Source organism: Lichenostomus cassidix, chromosome 2 (genome assembly GCF_008360975.1).
Source record: "Lichenostomus cassidix isolate B80296 chromosome 2, HeHo_3.0, whole genome shotgun sequence".
NCBI classification, from domain to species: Eukaryota; Metazoa; Chordata; class Aves; order Passeriformes; family Meliphagidae; genus Lichenostomus; species Lichenostomus cassidix.
Genome location: NC_139482.1, coordinates 2296719 through 2321831, shown reverse-complemented (window position 1 = coordinate 2321831; position 25113 = coordinate 2296719). Strand labels below are relative to the sequence as shown.

At 40.9% G+C, this 25113-nt stretch overlaps 1 protein-coding gene and 1 long non-coding RNA gene across 8 annotated transcripts in view; one reads left to right on the top strand and one right to left on the bottom strand.

Annotated features, from left to right (window-relative positions):
- The window catches only part of OBSCN (obscurin, cytoskeletal calmodulin and titin-interacting RhoGEF), a 168083-nt gene that overhangs the window by 31838 nt on the left and 111132 nt on the right, over positions 1-25113 (bottom strand). For all 7 annotated transcript variants that reach the window (XM_085050083.1, XM_085050085.1, XM_085050086.1 and 4 more), the window contains 21 exons: positions 24530-24727; positions 24092-24124; positions 23910-24008; positions 23248-23466; positions 22431-22497; positions 22305-22324; positions 21878-22006; positions 21003-21142; positions 20366-20566; positions 19946-20028; positions 19256-19429; positions 18253-18412; positions 17720-17836; positions 16346-16510; positions 15124-15282; positions 13916-14093; positions 12470-12583; positions 11873-12040; positions 10932-11034; positions 10236-10365; positions 9060-9165 (listed from right to left, as the gene is read on the bottom strand). In XM_085050083.1, coding sequence (XP_084906209.1) covers positions 9060-9165; positions 10236-10365; positions 10932-11034; positions 11873-12040; positions 12470-12583; positions 13916-14093; positions 15124-15282; positions 16346-16510; positions 17720-17836; positions 18253-18412; positions 19256-19429; positions 19946-20028; positions 20366-20566; positions 21003-21142; positions 21878-22006; positions 22305-22324; positions 22431-22497; positions 23248-23466; positions 23910-24008; positions 24092-24124; positions 24530-24727 — 2763 coding nt within the window. The remainder of the gene's footprint in view (positions 1-9059; positions 9166-10235; positions 10366-10931; positions 11035-11872; positions 12041-12469; positions 12584-13915; positions 14094-15123; positions 15283-16345; positions 16511-17719; positions 17837-18252; positions 18413-19255; positions 19430-19945; positions 20029-20365; positions 20567-21002; positions 21143-21877; positions 22007-22304; positions 22325-22430; positions 22498-23247; positions 23467-23909; positions 24009-24091; positions 24125-24529; positions 24728-25113) is intronic.
- Positions 12577-14077, top strand: LOC146440704 (uncharacterized). The gene is made up of 2 exons (XR_014849645.1): positions 12577-12655; positions 13640-14077. It is a non-coding gene; the product is annotated as an uncharacterized LOC146440704 (long non-coding RNA).

The following is a 25113-nucleotide window of genomic DNA, read 5'->3' as shown; positions in this document are numbered from 1 at the left end:
CAAGGCTCTGAGTAGACTGATTGAGGTGAAATTGTTCTCCTCACTGCAAGGAATTGCACTAAATTGTCTTTAAAGGTCCTTCTAACCCAACACCTAAACCCAGATTTCAGTGCTCCTAATTTATATATTTACCATGCAGTTTTTCCTGCAGGTTTTTCAGTGGTGTTTCTTATCTGGAAAAACTTTCAGGTAAATACAGTGCTTTCTCTGCAAGCATGAGGAAGCCAATGCTCCTCATCTACTTCAGTGGAAATCACAGGAAAAGCTCATTTTATTTCTGTGTTGAGATTCTGTCCCTACCTCCAAGTAATGGGGTTAAAACCAACGAATTAACTGAAGGGTCAAACAATGGCCTGAACTGAGATTAAGAATGGAGACAGCAGCTTTTTAATTCCTCTTTTCCTCCTCACCATTCCTCACTCACAGCCACATGGGGCTGAAGGTCACTCCTTCTGCTCTCCAGCCATCTCTGCTCTGGCTTTTTGGGAGACAGGGAGGGTGGAAAGAGCCCTTGAGAATGGAGAACCCATTTGTAGCCATCAGGGAAGACTAATCCTCTTGGGCTTACTGCAGCCTTTCTCATCCCCTGGTCTTAGTTTTGAAAATCTTTACTTCCTTCTCCTCTGGAGATCGGATTTATTTCACCACCAATCTCTCTTTGAGGACATGGTGAAGTCCAGGACTGGATCAGCTACAGGGAGATTTATTTCCTTCCCGAACACCTTCTCTTCTGCAGCAGATTTCCACTGTTTTACTCTTTTCCCTAAGTTTTCTACAGTTTTTCTATAGACCTTTAGGGTCTATGCAGAGCCTTCCTACTGGCTATGGTGCCTTTCTGAATTTCACAAAATTAAATCCTTTTTGATAAAGATAAGAATGAATCCTTGGGTGCTTGCAGTAGACTATACATTGCACAGTTAAAATGCTTTTTTGGGGGGTCTGAGATTAGCATATATGGACATTGTTCAATCCCATCTCTCAATTATCTGTTCTTTTCTGCTGGTAGTTTTAAAGCTGCTTTTGTTTCTCAGCTCACTACACATTGAGAAGAGTTGGAATCTGCCCTTACAGAATTATTCCCAAACTTTCCTCCATCACTGTCTCAATTCCAATTGAGGTCCATTCTAATTTAAAGTTCATGACCACAAAAGGAGGGGAATTTCTGTCTGAGATTTCACTCCTAAATTTACCAAACTCTTTTGAGGCTGCAGCCCTTGATTTAGGAATCCCTTCTGGAGCTGTCCAGAGTAACAGCCTGTGGAATTTAGATCTCAGAAATTTAGAAATCAGCTTAACTGATGGTATTTTGTATTAGTTGAATATTATTTAATCCACCAATAATAATGCTGCTGCTCCAGATCCAGGCAAAGATGTGGATAGATGAGATTTACGAAGCTTTAGATGTGGTCTGACTCAGATTCCCTCCTGCTCATGACTTCCTTGGGATATTTCCAAATGAGAGTTAAAAAAATAATTCTCTATTCAGTTACCCCAGCCTGAATTCTGATCCTTGGGGTGGTAAAGGCAGAAACACTTTGGTTTTCTGGTCTTTGCAGGGTGAGAAAGATCTAATGATGGGAAATCTAACTGAGCTGATGTGCAAGAGAGAGGGGCAAAGGCAGAGCCTCTCACTGCCTCTCCTGTCTGCTCTCTGCCTAATCCAGGAGGAAACTTCTGGGAGGAGAAATATTTTATAAACCACTGCCTCCAAAAGGGCCACGAATCCTGAGGAATAATCCTCACAGAAAATTATGAAAGGGATAAAAGGTAAGCAACTTTTAACCATCCTTTAGTTAACATTTTATGTCTAACAAAAACAAAATACATCAACTTGAGCCTCGTGTCCAAGTCAAGGACTGATTTTAGCAACAGCACAACTACTGAGGGAAGGCATTTCCCCAGAATATCCATTCTAGAACTACTCACTGCCCTCAGGACATGGTTTGAGTGGTTTGGAGATGCTCTGAACACCCTCACAGGACAGTGTTCCCCTTCCAGCACATGAAACAATTTAATTATGTATTTCTTTATGGTACTTAAGAAAGCAAATTAAGATTTTAATGGTTGCTGTGCTTCTAGGCTACACATGACTGAGAAAATACTGCTTTTTGCAGCAGTTAATCTTTGTATTTTATAGCCATCCAATATAAACCAGGCTCAAAGTACACAAAGAGACCAAGTCATCAGGACAAATATTTGTATTAGAAATATAGAGAAATATTTGAGAAATATAGAGATATTTGTATAGAAATATCTCCTTATAAAGGAGATAAAAATATTCATCTTCCTTCTGCTTCATCACACAAGGCCTTCCTGAAAAGTTTAAAATGGAAAGCTAGAAGAAATCAACTCTAAGCTCTGAGATATTTGTTAAATTTATGGATATTTTCAGGTAGGCAATTTTCAAAGCTGCTTTCTTTTCAACACTGAGAGTCAGACTCCACCTTCTTGTACTCCTGTGCAACTCTATCAGCATTCAGGGGAATATTTTTCACGTGTAAATCACAAAATAACTACCCCAGGCTGTGTCTAACACCAGTGCTATTTTTGGGAAAGAACAAAAGGACTTTTTTTAAGTCACATCATTTCACATGGCACAGAATTCCGTGGGATCTGGTGGGCTGGGAATGAACACACTTGCATGGCCAATGAGCACAAGCTTGTTATTGGATCATGCAGAGGCAGCAAGGCAAAAAAACCCACAAATGTTACCAAAAAAAAAAAAAATCAGCACTTACATGATGATGGTTTTCTTGGGCACTTTAGTCTCTTGTTCAGTGACTACAAAGAGAACAGTATGAACAGCATGGGGTTAAAGAAAGGCAAAAGCTGAAATGATTAAATTATCTTTGCTCAGTTCACCAACATAAACTGGAGTGAAAAATAACCAACTGTACCATCCCATCCATGCTTTCTGTGGTTATTTCCAGCATCATCTTTAGTGATTCTGACCAGGAATGAGAATCCAGAATGCTCTCTGAACAGGGAGGGATTTAGCTTTGAAATTAAATAATGTGTGGAGAACAATTTGGTAAAAACTCTTTATTCTACCAGTTTTGATTGGCAGGTCAAAGCTAGAAAACAATGTCCTTATTTAAATTTTTTTAATGTCCTATAAAAAGGTAGTGATGGTGTCAGAAACCTGAAAATGCCTTGATCTGGAAAACCCTGGAGAGCTGAAATTCTTTAAACTGTGACTTCACTTCCTAGAAAAAATAGTTTCCCCAAACTCTGGATTGTGGCCAAGCTTTTGTGGACTAGATGCAAAATCCAAGCTGATAACAATGAAAACTGAAATCATTATCATCAGTACAGAAAATCAGCATCAAAAAAACCCCAAATCCTAGGAAACCCAGGAGAGCCCTGTGTCTGCTCCATCTCTTTTTTCTTTTTTTCCTAATTTGCAATTTTCCTGACCCATCTCCTATAACAAACTAGAAGCTGTTGATGCATACCAAGATAAAAAGTAATGATTTCATGGTGTTGCAAGTACTTCTTAAAACTAAAATTTTAAAAAAGTGGAAAGATGATATCATTTGAAGAACTAACTGAGATTTTCAGCAGGTTTCCCATCCTATCCACTGCAATAAAAGTAAGGCACTGTTTGAACCACACTGCTTTGAACACACTCTGAACTGTTGAACCTATTTGAGATCTAAAAAAAAATCCAGCAGCAAGCCCCACTTTTTATTTAATAAACTAGTAAAATATAAAAAAAAACCCTATAATTTAATCTCCAGCAATTGTTTTCCAATTCTCCAGCCAGCCTATAATCAATAAGCTCTGGTAATTTTTAGTTGGTGCAATTGAAGTGAATTGCTACTTAAAAAATGTGTCTATAAAATCACAAACAGTTCTAGCCCAGGGAATTTGGAGTGTCTGTATTATTTGTTAAACAACTGATCTGATGATTAGTGCTGATGTTTTCAGTGGTGCCCCAAACCTGCATTGATTGAAAATTAAAAATACATTTACAGTATTAAATGGAATACTTTAACCTAATTTTCCTTCCACTTTACTTCCAAGGGCTCTTCTCTGCCTCAGGTAAAAGGACAAATCCAACCATAATGAAAAAGAATTTTGTGTCAATATTGGTGCTAATATCTGCCCTAGAGCTCATGTTTTCTTTGCAGAGCCTTGTCTTGTTTATGCCTGTAAAAATCTGGACTAATTTCCCATAAAGTCAAAGGAGTTACTGCAGAACTGGGTGGATTTAAGCAAAATTTGTTTGGAAATTTTGAGTTTACACTTACTGGGTAAGTAAAGAGCAAAATTATTTTCAAATATTTATCCCTGGACACAATTATGAAAAAACAATTTACCTATCCTTAATTAATATTTTTTTAAATTAATCCCAGCCCTGTTTTAATTGGTGGAATGATAATTATACAGTGATGGCAGATGAGCTGAGTGCTTGAAAAATTTACCACACTCAGGTTAGAGATGTTCACTGGATTTTCAAATCACTATTCTGTGATTTTCAAATCACTTTTAGAAAATCTCATTAAATAATATCATCAGATTAATCCATATGCAGCTAGTGTCTGAGTAAAAATACTGATGTTCTGATGGAAATAGGTATTAGTTAATTTGACTATACACCTGAAAATATGTGTTTTATACAATTATTTTAGCAGCAACTGTCTTTGGATGTTAATTAAGTAATTTAAACTAAATAATTGAATAAATTTAATGAAATCTCACAGTGTCTGTAAGAAAAAGTCTCTTTAATGGTTGCTCTATTCATATCTGTTCTTGCAGTCCTCCCAAATGACACCAACTGTGGTATTTCTATTTGTAGTGGATGTCAAAGAGATTCAATATTTGAAAGTTCAGCAGGCCTGTGATGAGAAAACTGACAATGGCATATAATGAATTGTATATGTGCTATCCAAGGTGTGAGGGAGGATTTATTTGAGCAATCCTGCATTGAAGGATAGAACCACACGAAAGTAGGATGAGAGAATTTGGGTTTCTTTTCTTTTTTTTTTTTTTATTTGGTTCGGCTTGTTTGTTTGTTTTGTTTTTCCTGTTGTTTTTCCCCCGAGAGGAAAATATTCTGCATCCATTTTTAGCACCGGATTTATCATTTCAACTTTTCCAGAGCATTTGAGGCAAACAGCTTTGCGAAGCAGGAGCTCCTGATCAGCAGGTTAAAAGCTGTAAGCATTAGGGACAGCCAGTGCTTTTCTAGGACCAGACATCTCCTTGGTTAATATATTAAAACATTGGCCTACAAGTGATGGAACATTGAGGGTAAGTGAGTTCTCCTTGCTCTGAATGGATAAAATGTAATTTATAGCCTTTATTACAATTTTTTAAGTCTCTTTTCTCCACTCACAGAAGCTTAAACCTATTTTTCCTGCCCAGTTCACGCTGCTGACACAAACCACAGGAGCACTGCTGTTTTCACCTCTTTCTGCTACACTTTGGAGACTAATCTGCAAAACCTGACAAGAACTGCTAGAACTAATCCTAAAACGAGCAATTCATACAATCACTGAGGTTGGAAAAAACGCTTAAGATCGCTGAATCCAACTGCTGAGTCAGCAGTGCCACATTCACCACTAAATATTGTCCCTAAGTGCCACAGGTCTCTGAAATCCCTCCAGGGTTGGTGGCTCAATTAGTGGGTATAAAAGTTTTCTAAATTGTGTGAATGAAATGCGTTTTGGGATCTCCCTCAAAAAAAAAAAAAAAAACACCAAAAAACCTCTCAAGAAACAAACAAACAAAACCCCTAAACAACCAAAAGGCTTCACTCCTGCAGTGACTGGCATGGCAGTAAAGGCAGATGAGGTTCTCCTGAATTTGTGGCCAGGATAAAAATGAGACTAAGCTGTGGTGACAACGGAACAAAATCAATGAGGTAAATACCCTAATCATCACCCTAATCAGGGAACAAACTCCTCTGCCCTACTTCTTCAGTAGCACTAAGAGATCTAATGCTCCTCTGTGTTTTAAAGCTATCTTCCTTGTAAGAGCTTCAAAATATTTTTTAAATTGTTTTTAATATGGTGGCTGTTACAAGGCAACTAGATAACTTGCCCCAAGCTCTGCATGGAATCTAAGGCAAAGCTGTGAAGGAATTATTTTTGCCATAAATATTATTTATGGCTTTGTTTATCTCCACTCCTGTGCCTCACTCCTCCCCTTGTATTGACTGTCTCTTTCTCGGTCCTGACTGCCCACCAATATGGAAATGCAACACCTTTCAAAAGCACTGGGCTTTGCTTTTCTGAACAAATAATGGAGTTAGTGAGCCTGGGATGGATGAATCACACCAGAGCATGCCAGAGCACATCAGCCCAGGTCTGCCACGGGCGGGTTAAGCAGCAAGGGGCAAAGCAGACACAGTCAGCTGGAAGTCAAAGAGAAGGATCTTCTTTCGGTTACACTTTTTTAAAAAAGTGTCTCAAATTCTTCCAATATCCACAGAAAGAGGATTTTTTTAAGCAGCTCTCCATTGACTTCAGTGCAGCGGCCAGGTGTGGCTGAAGGCAGATCTCAGCTCACACGGGATCCCTTAGCCCAGTGGTTTCCATCCTTTTGGATTTGCTCCATCCAAGGGATCTGCAAGTCCCCATAGTGTGAATGTCAACCAAATGAGGAGAATTTTGGTTTTGATACCCATGGTGTTGGGCTGTGGACCACCACCAGCTTCAGCAGGGCCCCTAAACCACTGGACTAATGGAATCCCAAACCGTGGCTTTGGTTCAGCAGAATAAACAGTACAGAAAGGCAGGAGGATAAAAACTAAAATCGTTGCCCCTTGGGTGCCTCACGAGACTCAGACAATGGTCATTTCACAACAACAGAGAGAAATCAGGTAAAACTCAGACCCAGGGTGCAGGTGAGCCAGGAAGCAGACACGGTATCTATTTCCTGTTGTGAGAGCAGGAATGTTGTCCTCTTGGTGAAGGTTACAAGTAATCCCATTTTCCCAAACAGGAAGGATTGTGAGGATGGAAAGAGATAGCCTTCATGAGATCCATCTGTCCTCCAGTTCTTTGCCAGATGAACCTGATTTTTCCCCAGGCAGATCAAGGCTGGTTATTGAGTCTCAAGAAAGCAAGGAATTCCCTCCTCGGTCAAGTGCATTATGCCAAATTCATCCCTGGTGAGATTCTGCTCAGGACAATCCTCTTGCTCCATGGATGAGCCTATTTCCTCCACTGGCCTGAAGCAGCTCTCCCTCTGTTTCTCCCTGGAGATGACTCAGGGATCTATTTTCTTCCCTATTACCGAGTCCAAGCAACTGCACACCTATTTCATAACATTTCTGAAGCTTCCAGGCACACTCCAATTATATTTCTTCAACCAAGCTCACAATTATTTTTTTTTTAGGATTACAGGAATAACAGCAGATGGGTAATTTGGGGCTGAACATACACATTTGCAACCTAAAAGCTGAAAATGCTCCTAACACTTTTTACAACCCTTGTTTACTTTTATAACACCTGCCTGAAGGGAATTTCATCAAGATACACCACCCTGACAGGGATTTGTTTGTGTTCCTCTACATCCTGCACACAATTTATTTTTATTTTTCTCTCTTTAGGGCATAGAAAAGATAAAGCATTCGAGTGCTTGAAGGTTTATTTGGCTGAAAAATTACAGTGTTTCTACACTTACACCATCCTCCCTGTAATGCTTTTTGATGGAACTCTGGGAAAAGACTAAAAGGAAAATATGTTTAAAATGAAGTCAAGAAAGTCCATAAATCAGGAATCTAATCTTAATAACTTATTGTAGCTGAATCCCCTTAATGAAATAGCACAATGTTTGTGCCCACAGAGGGCTGGCACAGGGCCCTGTCTCAGACAAGGCCAACAGCAGAGGACTGTAGAAAATGATGAGAAAATATGAGTGAAGAATCATTCTTCCCTGCATGTTTTTCCAGACTCCAGCATTCCCTGCCCAGCAGCTTCATGAGTCAGAATGTTGCCTCTTAGTGGATGCTGATAATGTCAATTATGCCCTTTCAAAGACAAACTTGAACTCCTGTTATTACCACAAGACAGTGTGGGAACACCAAAGATGAAGAAAGAAGGTCCTACAGCTACAGAAGGTCCCAGGCAAAATTTTGGCTTTTTTTGACCATGTGTCCACCAACCACATTTGGGAGAGGCCTGTGAAGCCAAGGTTTGCTGACATGGAAAAGCTGTGCCTATCCTGGTCCTCTCTCTTAACCCCCAAATCTGTCCCTTACCTAGTAAAAGCATGGAATTAAAAATTGTCTGTATCATCTCCTGAGCCACCACTGGGAGCTGTTCAAGAGAGACAGGACTGGCTGGTCCAGGCTCAGCCGGACAAGGACAATTATTAGAGGTACAAAGAACCAATTCTCTGCTCCAGGAAATGCTCCCTAGGGAGATGCAGCCACAGATTTAAACTGGGCTGTGATGGATTCACAGCACTGTCTAGCACACTCCATGTGGAAATCCCTTGGATAAGCAGAGAGCTTTAGGCAGCAATGCCGAAAGTTGTCAAGAAAGAGATGGGTTTTTGGATGGGTGTTAAATCAACTCTTATCACCCTATCAATCCAGGTGAAACTGGTAGAAAAAAAAGAACAGACTGTATGACTATCCCTGAACAGTCCTAAATAATGGATGAACTAAACATTGCTCAGGATAAACTGCTGTCAGTTCTTCTTTCCCACTCATTCCCAATGTCCTTCAGTGGTATTTCAGGAATAACCACAATATATCTCCACTTTTACTTACTGGCTCCTCTAACATTTCTACCAGGCTGACACACATTTTCAAGTATTCCAACAACACAAAACCTTTTTTTTTTGCACTAGAGGTGGTGTGACAAACCCTTCATTTGCTCCTCCTTTTCCATATAATGCCTTCAGGAGCATTATATGCAGTTGATTTGCCAGGCTTGCAAATCAAGAGATGGTGATGGGCGCAGAGCTGAGCTGCCCTGTGCCCATGCACATCTCCAGGGACTTACAGATACATGGACACCAACAACCAACATGGATAAGATGGCAGAGATTTGGTGGTTTTGGGGCAATTTGCTGGCGTACGTACGGAGCAAGGGTCGTACCTTCAATGGTGATGGCTTGGTCTCCTCTCCTCTCCTGAGTCAGGGCTGCGGCGCTGTGGTGGTAAAGCTCTGCTCCACTTTTGGCTGACCCTAGTCTGTTCATCAGCTGGAGAGAATCGTGCAGTGCCACGTGAAACACAGGATGTTTGTGTCACGATAAAAACCTGCCTGTGCTACCTTGAAAATTCAGTGCTGACAGGAATGGGTAAAGGTGTGGACCCAGTACTGAACTGCAGTCTGAAGGGACACTTTGCTGCTCAGTGGAGTTCATGGTGTATTACCAAAAATTACTCACACAGACAAGTTGCAGCACATCAGATAATTTAGTTATTTACTTAATTATTTGCAGTTTGCTCTGCAGCCTGTGGTTTGGTCCTGGGGTATTTCTGTCTGCCAACAGGCACAGATTTCTGCTGTACATCCTTAGGTGGTCATTAAAAAGGGGTTTTCATTCATCCTCCATAATCTACTGGGTTTTACTCAGCCAAGGGAATACTGGACCTTGGGATTTTAGTTGTGGCAAATGCAAGGTAGTCTAATTTTGCTAAAATTCCAGTAGAATTCTTTAAAGTATATCAAACTTCCTAAATATTTCTGTGAGCTGAACCATTTGCCATGGAGCCACTGACTCACACTAACTTCCTAAACCAAGACCAATTGCTTTTATTGCCAAACCCTCAGAGCTTATTACTATTTTATTGCAATGAATGCATAGACTATGACTAATTTTCATGAAATATTTTACATTTGGTTTAATTTATTGGTTATTTCCATGTATGCTCGTTGAACAGGAATTTCAGTGCTTTATCCTTCTATTTAGACTTAATTTCTTTCTTTTGGCTTTGGATAGCTTCTTAGTAGCAGCATGTGTCTGTCATAATTTAAAGACAGTCCAGAAACAAAAGGTCCCATCAGAGTGGTCCCAAACTTTTAGGAATTTCCTCTGGATCTGAGTTTAAGCTTAGAACAAGCTCAATTGATCTTTATTTGTACCAGCAAACTCTCAGATCAGAATATTGTGAAGTTTTTGGACATTCACAATCCAGATCTAGTTCAGCCTGACTTTCTATAATTTTTTTTATGAGCAATTACTCAGCCGTGGGTCTCTCCCAGCAAAATGACTTTTCCTGCCTATATAATTTCAGATGACAGATATGTAAATCTCTCTGAACTCACCTCACATTCGTAGTGCCCCATATCTTCATTGGAAGGGTTCTTGACCACCAGGACAGCAATGCCACTCCGTGGTTCACTGAAAGTCTGGTATTTACTGGTGTCCTTCAGCAGCACCCCATCTTTGTACCATCTGTGTGTGGAAAACATGGAGTATGAGCCAGGAAAAAATCATATAAAATCAAGGGATCCCCATCTCACTGATCCATCTATCAAACAACTCAGGAGTTAATCTCTACACAAACATTTGGATCCTAGAAGGGAGATCTGCAGGTGGGTAGATCACACCTGGATGTTACATTGCACAGGTTTAGGAGATTCTTCTCAAGGAATCTCCTCAGTCAGTGTAGAAAAAAAGCTTTAAGTGATGACAAGATTTGCTGAGCTTTTGGTCTCAATGTTCCAGACTTTGTTGGTGATAAAATCATGTCAGGTGTAAGGCAGGGAGGATAAAGAAATTATAAAATGTTTTCAGGCCTTTAGGTCCTGCTCAGGGTCTGTCTGTAGGTATTTATTTTCAAATTCTATCTAGAATAAATTGCTGAGAATCCCAGGAATGTTTGGATCATGAAGAGCCAGCACTGGGATGGGGTTAAGATAGAAGACATGGTAAAGAAGGGGTAATAAACTCAAAGTGACTTTTCTGACCATGCAAAATGGGAAACCAGGATTTGTTGCCATGTGAGTTGCGGGGCTGACCTGATCTGGGGCCGAGGGGCTCCTTCCACAGTGCAGGTGAACTGGACATCTTCACCCTCCACAAGATAAGCATTTCTGACCTTGTTCACAAACCGTGGGGGCACTGCAAAAAGCAAGGGTAAAGTGACTGGTAACTGGAAATATGAACAGATAGGAAGGAGGCATCCCTGACCAGATAATTCTCCTGGTGTCTAAAGGATACCAGAGACCAAATTTTTTGACCTAAGGACAGTTGACTGCACCTCTACATCAATTTTTTTTTTTAAATATTATCCTGTATGTGTTATATAGAATTTCTGGAATGTCTTAATATTCATAGCATCATAGAAACATAGAATCATTTAGGTTAGAAAAGACCTCTAAGATCATTGAGTCTAGCTATTAACCCAGCACCACCAAGGCCAACAATAAAGCACGAATCCAAGTGCCACATCTACATATTTTTGGAACACTTCTGGGGATGGTGACTCCATCAGTTCCCTGAGAAGTCTTTTCTGCTGCTTGACAACACTTTTGGTGAAGGAGCTTCCCTTAATCTTCAATCTAAACCTCCCCTGGCCCAGCCTGAGGCTGTTCCATCTCCTGCTGTCCCTGTTCCCTGGAGCACAGCCTGACTCCCCGGCTGTCCCCTCCTGTCAGCAGCTGTGCAGAGCCACAAGGTCCTCCTGAGCCTCCTTTGCTCCAGGCTGAGCTCCTTTCCCAGCCTCTCCTGGGGCTCCAGACCCTTCCCAGCTCTGTTCCCTTCCCTGGACACTCTCCAGGGAATGTCCTTCTTGTCCTGAGGGGCCCAAAACTGACCCCAGGATTGGTGGTGTGACCTCAAAAGTGTCCAGCACAGGAGATGGTCACTGCCCTGGTCCTGCTGGCCACACTTGCTGGTCCAAGTTTAAGGTATTGCATATCAGACCCCTTTAAAATACTTCCTCTGTGCAGGACTTTACCTTGAACAAGGATCTTTCCCAAGGTACTGGCATTCCCAGCAGGGCTGGAAGCAAAGCACATGTACTGTCCTGTGTCAGCCCCTGTCAGGTTGTCCAAGATCAGTGTGCAGGAACCATCAGGATCTTCTATTATAATGTGATGGGGATCCACCTCCACGGGCTTTCCATCTGAAAGAGACAGAGGAATTATTTCCTTTGGAAGAGCTTGCTATCAGTTTTCTCCCTAGGAATTTCGTACAGCTTTTCATCTTGAGAGGACTGAGAGCTCTATTTGCTCAATTGCAGAGGTTGGTAGTGAAGGACTGAGCTCTTCATCTCCATCCAGCTCTCAGCAAAGCATCATCCAGGCAAAGAACTGCTGAGGGAACTTCTACACCACCAATCCTCATTTAAAAGTGAAATTATCCCAGAGTACATCCTGTGAAGTCCTGGTTCTGCTCTTCCAGCCAAAGAGGCACCTCCAAAGTGCCCCAAAACCAGTCTCTAGACTTGTGTATCTCTGGGTGATCAGCTCTTGGGTGATCACCCACTGACCAATTATCACATCAATACGGACAGGAAGCAGATTTGGAGGGTGCATTTCATGCCCTGCTGTACCTTTGTACCAGCTGATGGATGGCTTGGGAGCTCCTGTCACCTTGCAGGCCAGCTTGACTGTCTCTCCCAGCTCAGCTGTGCAGTCTGCCAGCTCTTCCTCGAAGTCTGGAGGGACTGAAACAGCAGAGGAAGAATGTTAGTCTGGAGGAATGGGCTCTGGCCATGGGGTGGCTGCTGCTAAGTGAGGTAAGAATAATTTTTGCAAATCTGTGAGGTTCAGAACGGAAGACTGACCAGGAATTTTTAGCAGACTAAGACTTTACAGGTGACATGCTGTCCCTGCTTGTCTGAGGCTAAATTCCATCTGTCAAATGTATGTTGTTGGCTATAAATTTAGGCCAATATAAAAAAAAAAAATATTTTTTGCTGATCTGGAATTATTTTAAACCATGACTTTAATAAGCATGTCCATTATTCAGACACAACACAGCTGTCACTGTGAAGATAATTCCTCAGATAAAATGTACCCTGGATATCCAAACTAATATTCTGTTGGTGTCCATGCAATCAAATCTATGCTGTCATCAAATCATAGAATCATACAGTGATTGGGGTTGGAAGGACCTTAAAGATCATCTCATTCCAACCCCTGCCACGGGCAGGGACACCTTCCACTATCCCAGGCTGCTCCAAGCCCTGTCCAACCTGGCCTTGGACACCTCCAAGGATGGGGCATCCACAACTTTGGACAACCTCTTCCTTTATTAAGTGACTTTCATTTGAACTCATTGCTACCATACAAAACAATGCAAAGTCATTCTGTCAGTCTTCCCCATTAAAACACCTCACTAAAGGCATAAAAATGAAATGCCCAGGCTTATTTTTAGTGTATATGGACTAAATCCAATCCTCTTCTGGCATTTTAAGATGCCAAATGTCATTATGCTGTGGTGGACACCATTTGTAGCTTATGCCTGGAAAATAAAGATCTAATATCCCTGCTGATAAATTTTGTGGATTGAAAATTGGTGGAATCTCAAATGACACTGAGGATGATGAAGCCTGAATGACCAGACAAGACTCCAAAGCAAACCCAAGTGCAAAAATACACCAGTGTAAGCCAGGAGTCAAGTAGAGGGTTGGGAACCCAACAAAGTCATGGGGCATTTTTACTGGGGTGTGTAGGACTCCAGATCAGAGCACAGCCTCAACTCTCCCTCTTTCCTCCAGGAGAGATATTTCAACCCTCACACCATCTTTGTGGCCTCCTATGGAGTTGTTGCAGCAGCTCCATGTCCTTTTATATTGGAGACCCCACAGCTGGACAGAGCACTGCAGACAGGATCTCACCAGAGCAGAGCAGAGAGGACAAACCACTCCCTCAACCTTCTGCCCACATTTAATAACCACAAACACCTTCTCTCCCTCCTTTGCTCATTTCCTGAATCAAGGAGACCATAAAAAAAAAAAAAACAGGAGGTTTGGGCTGTTTTGTGCCACACTTACTCCAGATGGGCTCGCTGATCCTCTGCTGGATGCCCAAGATCTCTTTCACCCAGGAGTTCTTGATGTTCACGGTTCGCGCCTGCAGGAGGTATTTGCGCACCAAGTCCTCCCTCTCGTGCCAGATCTCAAAGGCTCGGTCATCCCCTTCCACCAAGTCGTTCACATCTATGTTGTTCAGCTGAGTGACAGAAAATCAACACAAATCCTGTGGTTTTTAGGAATTCCCAGCAGCAACAAGGGGTAAACTGCACTTCCTCCAAAGGTTTTTTGGATTGCGTGAGCAATGCCACGTGGCTTTGGCAAGCAGAACTACTGTGAGAGTTATTTTCCCCACAATATTTGACTTTCTGGTTACCAAAGTGGCATTTTCCAGGGATTTATTTTTCAGGAAAACAAGGTCCAGGATTAAAAGGTGTCCCAAGGGTGGAACACAGTGCCCTCACAGCACTGGGTCCAGGAACAGCACAATTAGGGGCAATGTGGAAAAAAATTGAGAAAAGGCAGTCTCTGGACAAAACAAATGTTTCCATTTCATTTTTCTTGGAAAATAAAATTTGCCTATGAATACCAGTGAGGACAGAGATAAGGACTTTCAGAAGGCCCTGACTGGGCTTGGTCAAGAGCTCCATGGGTATTTTGGTTGGTTTGCTGGTTTTTATTGGAGTTGAGCATCTCCTGGCTTGTGAAAACTCCTCAGTTTCTGGCTGTTTTAACCCTGAATGTCTGAAGATGAGTTAGTCAAATCCTCTGAATTTTTCCATTTCCAAACAGGAATTGGTGTCTGGAAAGGACATAACTAGCAGAGAGAATCCCATGGAATTTAGCAAGTAAGATTCCTTCCAATTTACTCCCAATTTTATAGACTGCCAAAATGAGAGATTTACAAATGCAAGAAAATATTGTTGCCAGCGAAATCCACATTAATATAATATATTTATGCTGTTAATTAAATTAGGTATCAATGCTTGTACTTGTAACTTCCTTGCTGCATGGTAAAAGAAGTTCCCCCAGGCTCCTGATGTTTTCTGACAAGTTTTTGACAGGTTTAACAAAGATATTTTGGGATAAATGTAGACTCTACTTGTGCCTCAAAGACTTTTTGAGGCAAAGGGATAGCTCAGATGGATTCAAGGAATGTCCAAGCTGGATATAATAGTGAAGCTCTAATTGACAGAGAAATTCTCTAGGTGAGGATAAAGCAATCAAACCTTCATTATGTTCTTGAAGATGTAGCTGTAGGTGTCTGTCTTTGTGTCTCGCTTTGGTTTGCAGATCACAAGATAATTTTTGAAGAGGAAAACATGTCTTTTGTGTCCTTTCCACGCCATTCTAGCTCCTGGAGCTCCTTCCCACACAATGAAGTGGCCCTGATAGGAAAAAGAAGGAAGAATTCATACTGATACATCTGGAATAATTACCACAGTTATGTCTCACCATCATTTTTCAGTGCACAGATAATAAATGTTTCCTGTCCATCATCCCCTGATGTGTCTCTGGTTTGTTAAAGCACAGCAGATGTTTTCTAATGCTAAAGGTGACTCATCAGACAGGGACATGGCCAGTGGTTGTCATTATATTGTCCTTTGGATGGTATTATTTGTCCCCAGAAAAATAGAGAGCCCTTGTCAGGTAGAAACAGTCTTGGGAATATTAAAGGAAAATTACATTTTGTGTGTTACACAGACACTTTGTATGATGATTTGGTCACCTTCATCAGAGAAGGATATTAATGTCACACACCTTCAGACCCAGCTCAGTGAGTGACAGGGGTTCCCCCTTGGGAATACTTCCTCCAGGGGTGTCACTGGACATTTTTTGGATGCCTAAATGTGGAGAGATGAATGCCCACCACAGTATCACTATAATTTAGCCTTACAGCTCCATTCATGCAAAGTGGTTCCCATGGAAAACACTGGATACAACCAGACACAATAAATGACTTGCCTGGTATGACTCAGTAAATCTAAAAAGAAACAGGAATTTGAGTGAGGGTGTTGGAAGTCCTAAAGTGTCCTAATAGCTGGGTCATCTAAAAAATCCACATTTCTGCTTCATGGGTGAGACCTGGGGGAACACATGGGTCTGTTGATGCCAACAGCTTCAGGAGTTCCTTTGTGCTGCTTCCCAATACTGAGGAGTTAAAACCCTTTTAAATCATGTGGGGGGCCAGAACAATTTTATTCCTGTTTGATGAGCAGGTCACAATGGCAAATAACTGCATTATGTGTGAATTACTCCATAAATATCCACGCTCTGGTGTTTCAAACCTTAGTCAAGCCAGAACACCCAATTCTGGACAGCAATAAGTGAAATAAGCAAATAATCTTATTCAGATATAATCCCTAAAGGATTTTCTCGTGGGAATTAAGGCTCTTTAGAAACCAGTGAAGGCTCACATGGAACCAACACTGACTGGGAAATTGCAGTTACCTGTCTGATGGGCTCCCCAAGGCTTTCCAAGGTGCCTGGATAGTTCTCAATGAGGGAGACGTGGAGGTTGTTCTCTGCTCTGCGGGTGAGGGCAGACACAATGGCATAGGCCTGCTCCAGCAAAGTGCAGTTTTGGCTGTTTCTGGCTTTGTTTCGGATTAATTCCTGTAGGTGAATGAAGAAAATATTACCAGGCAATCAGAGAGAAAAATCTTTTCCTTTAGAGCTAAGAGTTTCTCAATATCTGCTCTGACTCTTTCATTTTAGCAACTTTTATCACATTTTTTCACCATGTGCTCCTCAAATAATAAAGTTTTTTTTTTCCCTCCTACCTATTCTGCAGCCTTAATGACTAAACAGTCTGGCTTTGCCTTACATCAGTTGATATTAAAAATAAAGTTGAAACAAGCACCAGACATGTTTTGGTGACATAAAACCAAAATTTCCAAAGTGATCCTAAACATATCTATTGTATTTGTCCTCTGCTTACCCTTACAATACCACAGGACAAGCAATTCATGTGGCTGTGCTGAACTAAGTCAACATTAGATTAATAAAAAGAGAGGTTGGAAAAGATGTGAAATGGCAGTTTTCCTGTTCTTCTCACATTTGTTCCTGTTCCTCTCAGCAATGAAGGCATGGAAAATGCCTTTGCTCCTCCAAGAAACCTTTAAAAATGTTGGTGCTTGTGTGCAAGAATGTGTTCAAAAGTAGAAATTTCTTCAGACTATTCAAACTGCTCATTTATACAACACTAGAATGCAGAAATATTTTGTCATGATTGTTTTCTTCCTGGATATCCCAGTGTTATTTCCAGCGAAAATACTGTTTAAAATGTTACTCTGAAATGGTTGCTTATGGTCTAAGACAGTAGGACAGATGGAAGGTTGAAAGATTAAATATTTCAGGGTAGTAGAAAAGGGCAAAGCTTTTCAGAAAACAAAAATTTCATCTTACTATAATGTCAGCATAAAAGACAAGGAAAAAAGTGCTAAGTCAGTATCTCAAGACATTGGAAACTGCTTAGTGTTGTAACATAAATGTTGCTGAGTTTGAAGCAAATTTTCATACCTGTCATCTATGTATTCAAATATTATATATCTAATATATTTTCTACACATATTTTTATACATATATTTAGAGATAAAGCTAATTGAACTTTATGGGGTTGGATTCTGTGAACCTTCACCTGGATTTACATTTACAAAACTATCTAAAGAACACCACAGCTGGTGATGATTAATCTCTTATTTACTCAAGCAGTTTTCAATTGTAGTTGCATCAGAAGGAAGCCAAGGAATCAGAAATAAAAATAAAATCTTCTACACAAGCTGCACAGAGAAGACCATAAAGCCTGTAACAATATCTCTTTACCTTGATTATTGTCTGGTACTGCTGGATCCTGTTTATGGGTTTTTCCAGGTAGTGCTGCAGTGGTGGGATAAGTGGCTGTGAGGGATCCTCATTAGTTACAAATTCATCTGTGTATCTCTGAAAAAATACATAGAATAATGAGGAAAGGCTGTTATAAAGAGCAATAGAAAAAATCCTGAGCAGCTGGAGCAGAGAAACAGTATTTGCTTATCTACATTTATGATTTATGTGGGTTCTCTTGGTCTTACAATGTGGTGACCCTTAAAATGTCCCTTAATTACAATTACATAAGCACAGCCACACTCATATCTGTATAATAAATATAAAATTAATAAATGCATAATCACATGTAAATATTTTCCCATATTGATTGTACCTACCAGGAAGACCTAGAAAATGAACTAAAAGTTATTATATTTAGCAAAAGGTATTAAAAATCCTTTTGAGGATCACATTTATGACTAATAACTACATTTCTCAATGCAGTGGGTTATAGAACAAATTTTCCACAGGTGCTTTGGCTCCTGCCTTACCTTATAGAAATCCTGGACAGCTTTGCTGACCACAATGGACTCAGCCTGGACCCTTCCCACCAGGAACTGGATGTACTTGCTAAACTCAGCCTCGTGCTTGATGAAGCACATGGCCACGTCATCGTCAGTGTCACAGCTCTGCAAGCTCCGCAGGAACACGCTGTGGGGACAAGGAAAAGGACATCTGAGGGGAAGGGGATGGAATGAGGCTAAAACACAACTCCAGCAGCCAGACTGTGAATCAGGAGGTGTCAGGTTAGCACAGGTTAAGGGAAATGATGAGGGGAAATAAGGGATGTTGCTATATTAGCATTGAACTTCTCAGTGCCTCTTCATCCAGCACAACAGCATCGCTCTGAGCTGGAATGTGTCTGAAGGGACTTTGGACAAGGGATGGAGGAACAGGACAAGGGGGAATGGATTTAAACTGACAGAGGGCAGGTTTAGATGGGATATTGGGAAGGAATTGTTCTCTGTGAGGGTGAGGAAGAATTCCTTCTACCACAGGGTGCCCAGAGAAACTGTGGCTGCCCCTGGATCCCTGGCAGTGTCCAAGGCCAGGCTGGACAGGGCTTGGAGCAGCCTGGGACAGTGAAAGGTGTCCTGAAATGTATGGATGCTGCCATCAGTTTTACATGAATGAATATCTCTATGAAGACACCACTGAAGTCCCTGTAAGATCTTGCTGCCTTTTAAACATAATTCACTGTTTCTCAGTTAAATTCACTTAAAAGAGTAAGAAATAAGCTGGACATAAGAATCCTTGAAGTTCTGAAGGGGATTACGAAAGTCCCAAATTATTTAAACTACACCATCATTCATCATGAATTCCATCAATTCTCTTGCACCTCAGAACTGCCAGAGCTCCACATCAAAAATAATAGTAAGAATAGTTGTAGTAGTAGTAGTAACAACAACAACAAAATAATAGTGATAATAATAATATGTTTTTTGTATGTGAGCCACTCTTTGGGCTCCAATGACAGCACTTTGGATTGCCCACCTGGAATGGAAGCGACCAATGTCGTCAATATTCCTGAAGATGGTGGATTTCTGACTGGCAACAGCTCCAGGGACATTGGGACAGGTCTCAGTGTACCTAAGGTGATGAGTCTGGAGGAACTGTAAATCCTGAATGTAATCCTCCTCTGAGACCAACAGCTCCTGAATGAGAACACTGAAGGGGAGACAGAGAGGCAGAAAGAAATGACAGAAAAATCATCACAATTATGCTTGAGAGGCTTTTAGGATGTAAAGTAGAGATATATGATCAGAGGAACAGATTGCTGGGGTGTGTTGAAAGATCCCTTTTGGGGATGGATGGATGGATGGATGGATGGATGGGTGGGTGGATGGATGGGTGGGTGGGTGGATGGATGGGTGGGTGGGTGGGTGGGTGGAAGGAAGGAAGGAAGGAAGGAAGGAAGGAAGGAAGGAAGGAAGGAAGGAAGGAAGGAAGGAAGAAAGGAAGGAAGGAAGGAAGGAAGGAAGGAAGGAAGGAAGGGTCCAGTGCAAGGTGTCCCTGCCCATGGGACTAATTGACATATTTAAGGTCCCTTTCAATCCAAACCATTCTAGGATTCTATGATCTCGCTTGCCTGGAATTTTCCTACACTGAAATCAATCACAAAATACAAGTGGTTCAAAAGGCAGGAAAACTCAAAGGTGCAAATACCAAATGACATGAGCTCACCTTAGCTTCCTCTTGTATTCGTCTTCAGAAACAAATTCTCCAGGAAACTCTGGAATTTCCATTGTTCCCCACTCTGGTGACAACTGCAATATTAAGGAAAAAAATTAAAATAATTCTTTGAAGTGGACAGTGCTTTTATCAATACCTACTGAGGAATATCACTTGTGTGCTCACAGTTCTGTTCAATAATTACTAAACCAGTGTGAAATTCCTTTTGTGCTGGAGAGTTTTTAGGTCTTTCCAACCCAGAAACCCCTGCACAGAGCAGAAATATTGTCTAATCAAAAAATGAAAAAGTCTGACCATGTTAGAGACCCTCCAACAACCTGCTCCTCCATCACTCCTTGCAAAAGGAACAGCTCCAAACTGCAACAGGAACAAGTAATTTTAAATGAGAAATAACCAAGCACGAACAATCACCTTTAATTTCTTGTCCAGATAAGCTGGAGACACCCAACCCTGTCGAGAGGGACTCGATTTCGTGGGTTTAGTCCTGACTAGCCATTTCAGAGGGTGAGCTGAATCCAGGACTTCCACATACTGCCCTTCTTTCAGGGTGATGGTCTCCTTGTCGGGCGCCGCAGGCACGTAGTCAGCAGTGACCATGTAGACGTCAAAGATCTGCAGGCACAGAACCACAGTCACTTTGTGCTCCTTATTTTCCTCATCAAGAGCTTCCCAACGAGATTCCTCTGGCCATCTCTATCCAAGGCCACAGAAAATCAAGCTCTGACTTTCTGAATTCAGCCATGAAAGCAAGAGGTGCCAAGCCATGGGTGTGTTTTGGCCATGTTGACTTGAATGACTTGTTCAGGATCACAGGGTGAGCATGAGAAGTTGATTCTCTGTGCTGTGCATCACAGACACAAAACTTGACTAGTAAATACACCTACAAAATTGAATTATGTCCCTAAAGAGGATGGAGATCCTTAAACCACAGCAAATTGGTCATTCTAATTCGTCAATTTAAAAATTGACCGATTTTAAATGAATTGATCGATTAAATTGGTCATTTAGTTTTCTCCTTGTGTCCAACTTCTCCATAAAGATATCTTACCTCTCCTCTGGAATCTCCATCTTCAGATTCCGAGGAGGATTCCTGAGCAATGGATGAAGGTCTGGATCGTCCATGGCGAGGGGAAGCAGAGGGAGTTCTTGACTCATCATCACTTTCTGCTCCTGGCACTCGCAGTTTAGCTGAAAAGCAGAGCAACAGCAAAGTGTGAAATAAGGATCTCCAATTTAAACATGAACCAAATCTGTCATGATTTTTCTTCTTCCTAGGAACAGCATTTGTAGTAGTATTTAGCATGATTTCCTACTGATATTTAGGATTAAATGAATAATTTGGATGTTTTAATACATGATGCTGCAGGCCTACTGCACATATTGCCCCTGCACTACAAGAATATTGGTTGGAGGGATAATATCTCTATTTTTACTTCAAGTTAAAGTTTTTCTACTAAACAATCAGGACAGACACAAAACACAATTTTTCATTTAGTTCAACAAATCATTGGATTACTGCACAGCTGTGCACAGAGTTTTCAGCCTTAATTTGACTTTAAAACTCCATTGTAAGCTAAAACTTAAAGATGTGGGACATTTTGAAAACAGGATTGCTTTCTGATTTAGGAGTGATGAATACCTGAGGAGCTCTAAATACCTAAGATATGCAAAATAAACTTATATTTTTACAATTTACTGCAATAGCTTTTTTCCTAGTTCAAAACTCTAGAGTGAGGTGGGCAGTTTGGATGGACTCCTACCAAAATTTCTTATCCCCAAGCACAGACAAATGTTCATGTGCTTACATAGAATGACTGTCTCAAAACCTGCTGCATAAATCTCACTCATAATTAAATAACACCTAAAAATATAGATTGCTTTTGTCCCCTACACCAATTAAACTGTGTTTTCCAGGTTCCTTACCCTGAGTTATTTTTGCAGACACCATTTCTGAGATACGTGAGGTGAGCTTCTGGAAGAACTCTTCTGAGCCAACATCAGCTAATGAAATAGGGGTTTTGGGCACACCTTCTCTGCCAGCTTCAAGGTCTCCTGGAAAAGAGAGAATTTGCTATTAAAGCTGGTAATATCATTGGAAAGTCACCTCTTTCAAAGGTCATGCGGAAAGAAGGTTTAATCTTCTTCCTTTCTCCTGTTTTTAAAACTGTACTTGTTCACAGTTCATCCAAATAATTCACCCCTGAACAGAGAGCAGTCCTGAAAGGTTCCAACATTTCAGACAGTTTCAGGAAAACTGGACAAAAATAAGTAGATCCACAAAATATATCAACAATCTCAGCTGTAGGTGTGAAGGGCAGGAATAAAAGAGAGAGAAAACAGCTTCTCTTACCTTCAGAAGACTGAATAGTTCTGAAAAAGGAAAATAAAAAAGAGTTAAAAGTTACAATAAAATGGATAGCAAGGAGAGCTAAATGAGGAACACATTCCCCCTTCTCCCCCACCTCCAGTCACTCACCCCAGTGTGGTCATGATGGCTTCTGACACCATCACTCTCTCCTGGGTCAGCACTTCAGCCTCTTTCACTGCAAGATTGGGGTTTATCATCAGAGGACAGCAAGCACAGAATGTCCTTTTTTAGGTATTTAATCCACATTTTCTAGATGGGGAGTACTGGGAGCACCACAGCAGCTCCTGACCTGGGATATATATTCCCAATCCTATGGTGCAAATAGTTTCCTCCTCTCCCTGTTCATGGAGATATATAACTGCCCCATTTCTCCACACTGCTCAATCTATGCTCCTGCAGCTCTTGGAACAATAAAAATGTGGGATGCAAGGCAGGATAACAGAGAAATGGAATCCTTCACAGCTCTGCCCCTATTCCCAGTCTATATTTGTTTTTTCCCCATCTTATTGTGTCAAAAGAGGCCTTGGAAAGCTCTACAAATGTCAAATAACTCTAGTACAATCCAAAATACCTCAACAGAGTGAGCACTCAAAGTAATTTTTCAAAATGTTACTTTTCCCAGTTACTTTGCATTGCCTTTCTTTTATTTTTTTAAAAATTTTTGCTTAATTTGGTTGTTCCTTAGTCATGTCTTCTGTTTATACAGAAAAGATGCTGTTGTTAATACAAGACAGAAATCTAAAATATTATAAAAGTAAAGAGTGTAACCATTTGCAAGACAAGCAAAATCAAGGTTTTTCTTGAAAAATGCAATTTTTTGGGTGTGATTGGATAATTTCCTTACCAATCACACTTGTTTTTTTCCCTTAGGCACTGAATAAAAGTGAAACACAAGGAAAATATTTGTGCTGTAGCAAATATTTACCATCTGCAACTTCCAGGTTGGCAGTGCAGATGGACTGGCCAGCCTTGTTGGTGGCAATGCATGTGTAAGCTCCACTGTACTTCTTCTTGACATCCAGCAGGATCAGGCTGTGGTGCATGTTGGAACTGGCGAGTTTATAGCCAGGAGTGTCTGGCTTGATCCACAGGATGTCTTCCCGAGACTCCTCTTTCATCCAAGTGATTGTTGGAGGTGGATGTCCTAAAGGGAAATCGGTGCAATGAGGTTTAGTCTTCCTAGTTGTGTTCCTTCCTTAAAAATATGAGCCTTGCTGTGAATAAACGCTTTTTTGATCTATTTTCTGATGCTTTCCCAACAACAACAGGCATAAGGTCATAAAGGAGCATAAACCATTTTACAGCACACTCATGAAGACATTTACAAAAAAAAATTTGTAAAATTTTACAAAAAACACATGAGACTCAGTGTTATTATCCCTGTCTTTCCATACAGAAAAATGGACATGAAGATGAAGAAAATGCTTTACTGTGGAGCATCTTCATAAGAAATGCAAATTGGGAGTAGAACCCCAGATTTCAGATACAGGAAATGAGGTTACAATGACTCAGGACAGAGAGAGAGAAGAATGTCCTGTGAAGTTACAACATTTCAGGTGTTGTAAAGAGAGCTATCTGCCCACTTACCTTCAACTTTCACAGATAATGTGATGCTTGCACCTTTTTTCACCTTCTTATTCGTAAATCTTTCAAGGAATCTTGGTGGTATCAGCTGCTCGTGTGAATCTGGAAATAATATTATTGATACAGTGAATTTAGAATGAAAAGTTCCTGGGGGTTCTGTTAGCCCCTGTTGTGGATTCTCTCACCTGTTTTTGAGGGCTCTTCTTTCTCATAAGGATCTGGAACACAAGGAGAAAAAACAAAATGATAAATTCGAATAACTGTCAATCCATGAGTTCTAGAAAAAAAGCCCCCAAAGCAACTCCAGTAGAGATACTACAGAGAAATATTGGTGTGATTTATAGGAGTATTTAAGTTTTAATAAAATTAACTTTTAAAGTTAATGAGGATGGGCAGGAATAAAATGCATGTTTATGAGATGAGTCAGACCATAGAGATGGGACATCACCTTAAACATTTATATATCTATATAAACTTTATAGGTGAACCAAGAGTAAAGTACATAATCTTTACCTACAGACTTCCCCACCTCACTTGAATTACCTTGGGAGGTTTCCTTGGAAAAAATAACTACATAAAATGGTAAAAGCCACTGGAATAGCCCAAAATCGAGCAATACCCACCTTTGACTACCAGCCTGGCTGACGAATACGCAGAGCCAGCAGAGTTGATGACAAATATCAAGTACTGTCCAGCATCAGCTTTGGTGACATCCCGGATTTCCAGGGAGTGGAATTCCTGCCGGTCAGTTTTCAGGATGCGATCTGAGGGCTTCAAGGGCTGCCCATTCTTGAACCAGTAGAGTCGAGGCTGTGGGTACCCTGCAAGGAGCAGACATGGAGACAAGAATTCATTGGCAGCTCTGATTTGGGAACACCTCCAAACTGGCAGGTCCTTCTGAGCAGGAGAGAAGGAATCTCCAGCTCTGCCCAGGGCTGCTGTTTCAAGGATTTAACCAATTAGCAATGCCTAAAAATGCATTCAGTTTGATTCATCTGTTAAAATTCTTCCCTGTCTGCTCAGTTTCTGGCATTCCCCATATTGGCTGCCAGAACAAATGCTTTGGAGGTTGAAAAGAAGAACATTTAGGTCTGATTTGAAAGGCTCACAAGGAGAAAAGCTGAAGCCAAATCAATTCTCATAATTTTTATATCCAGCAACAGAAGAAAACAGGAAAATCCCTACCTCTACCTACCAGAGTCTGTTT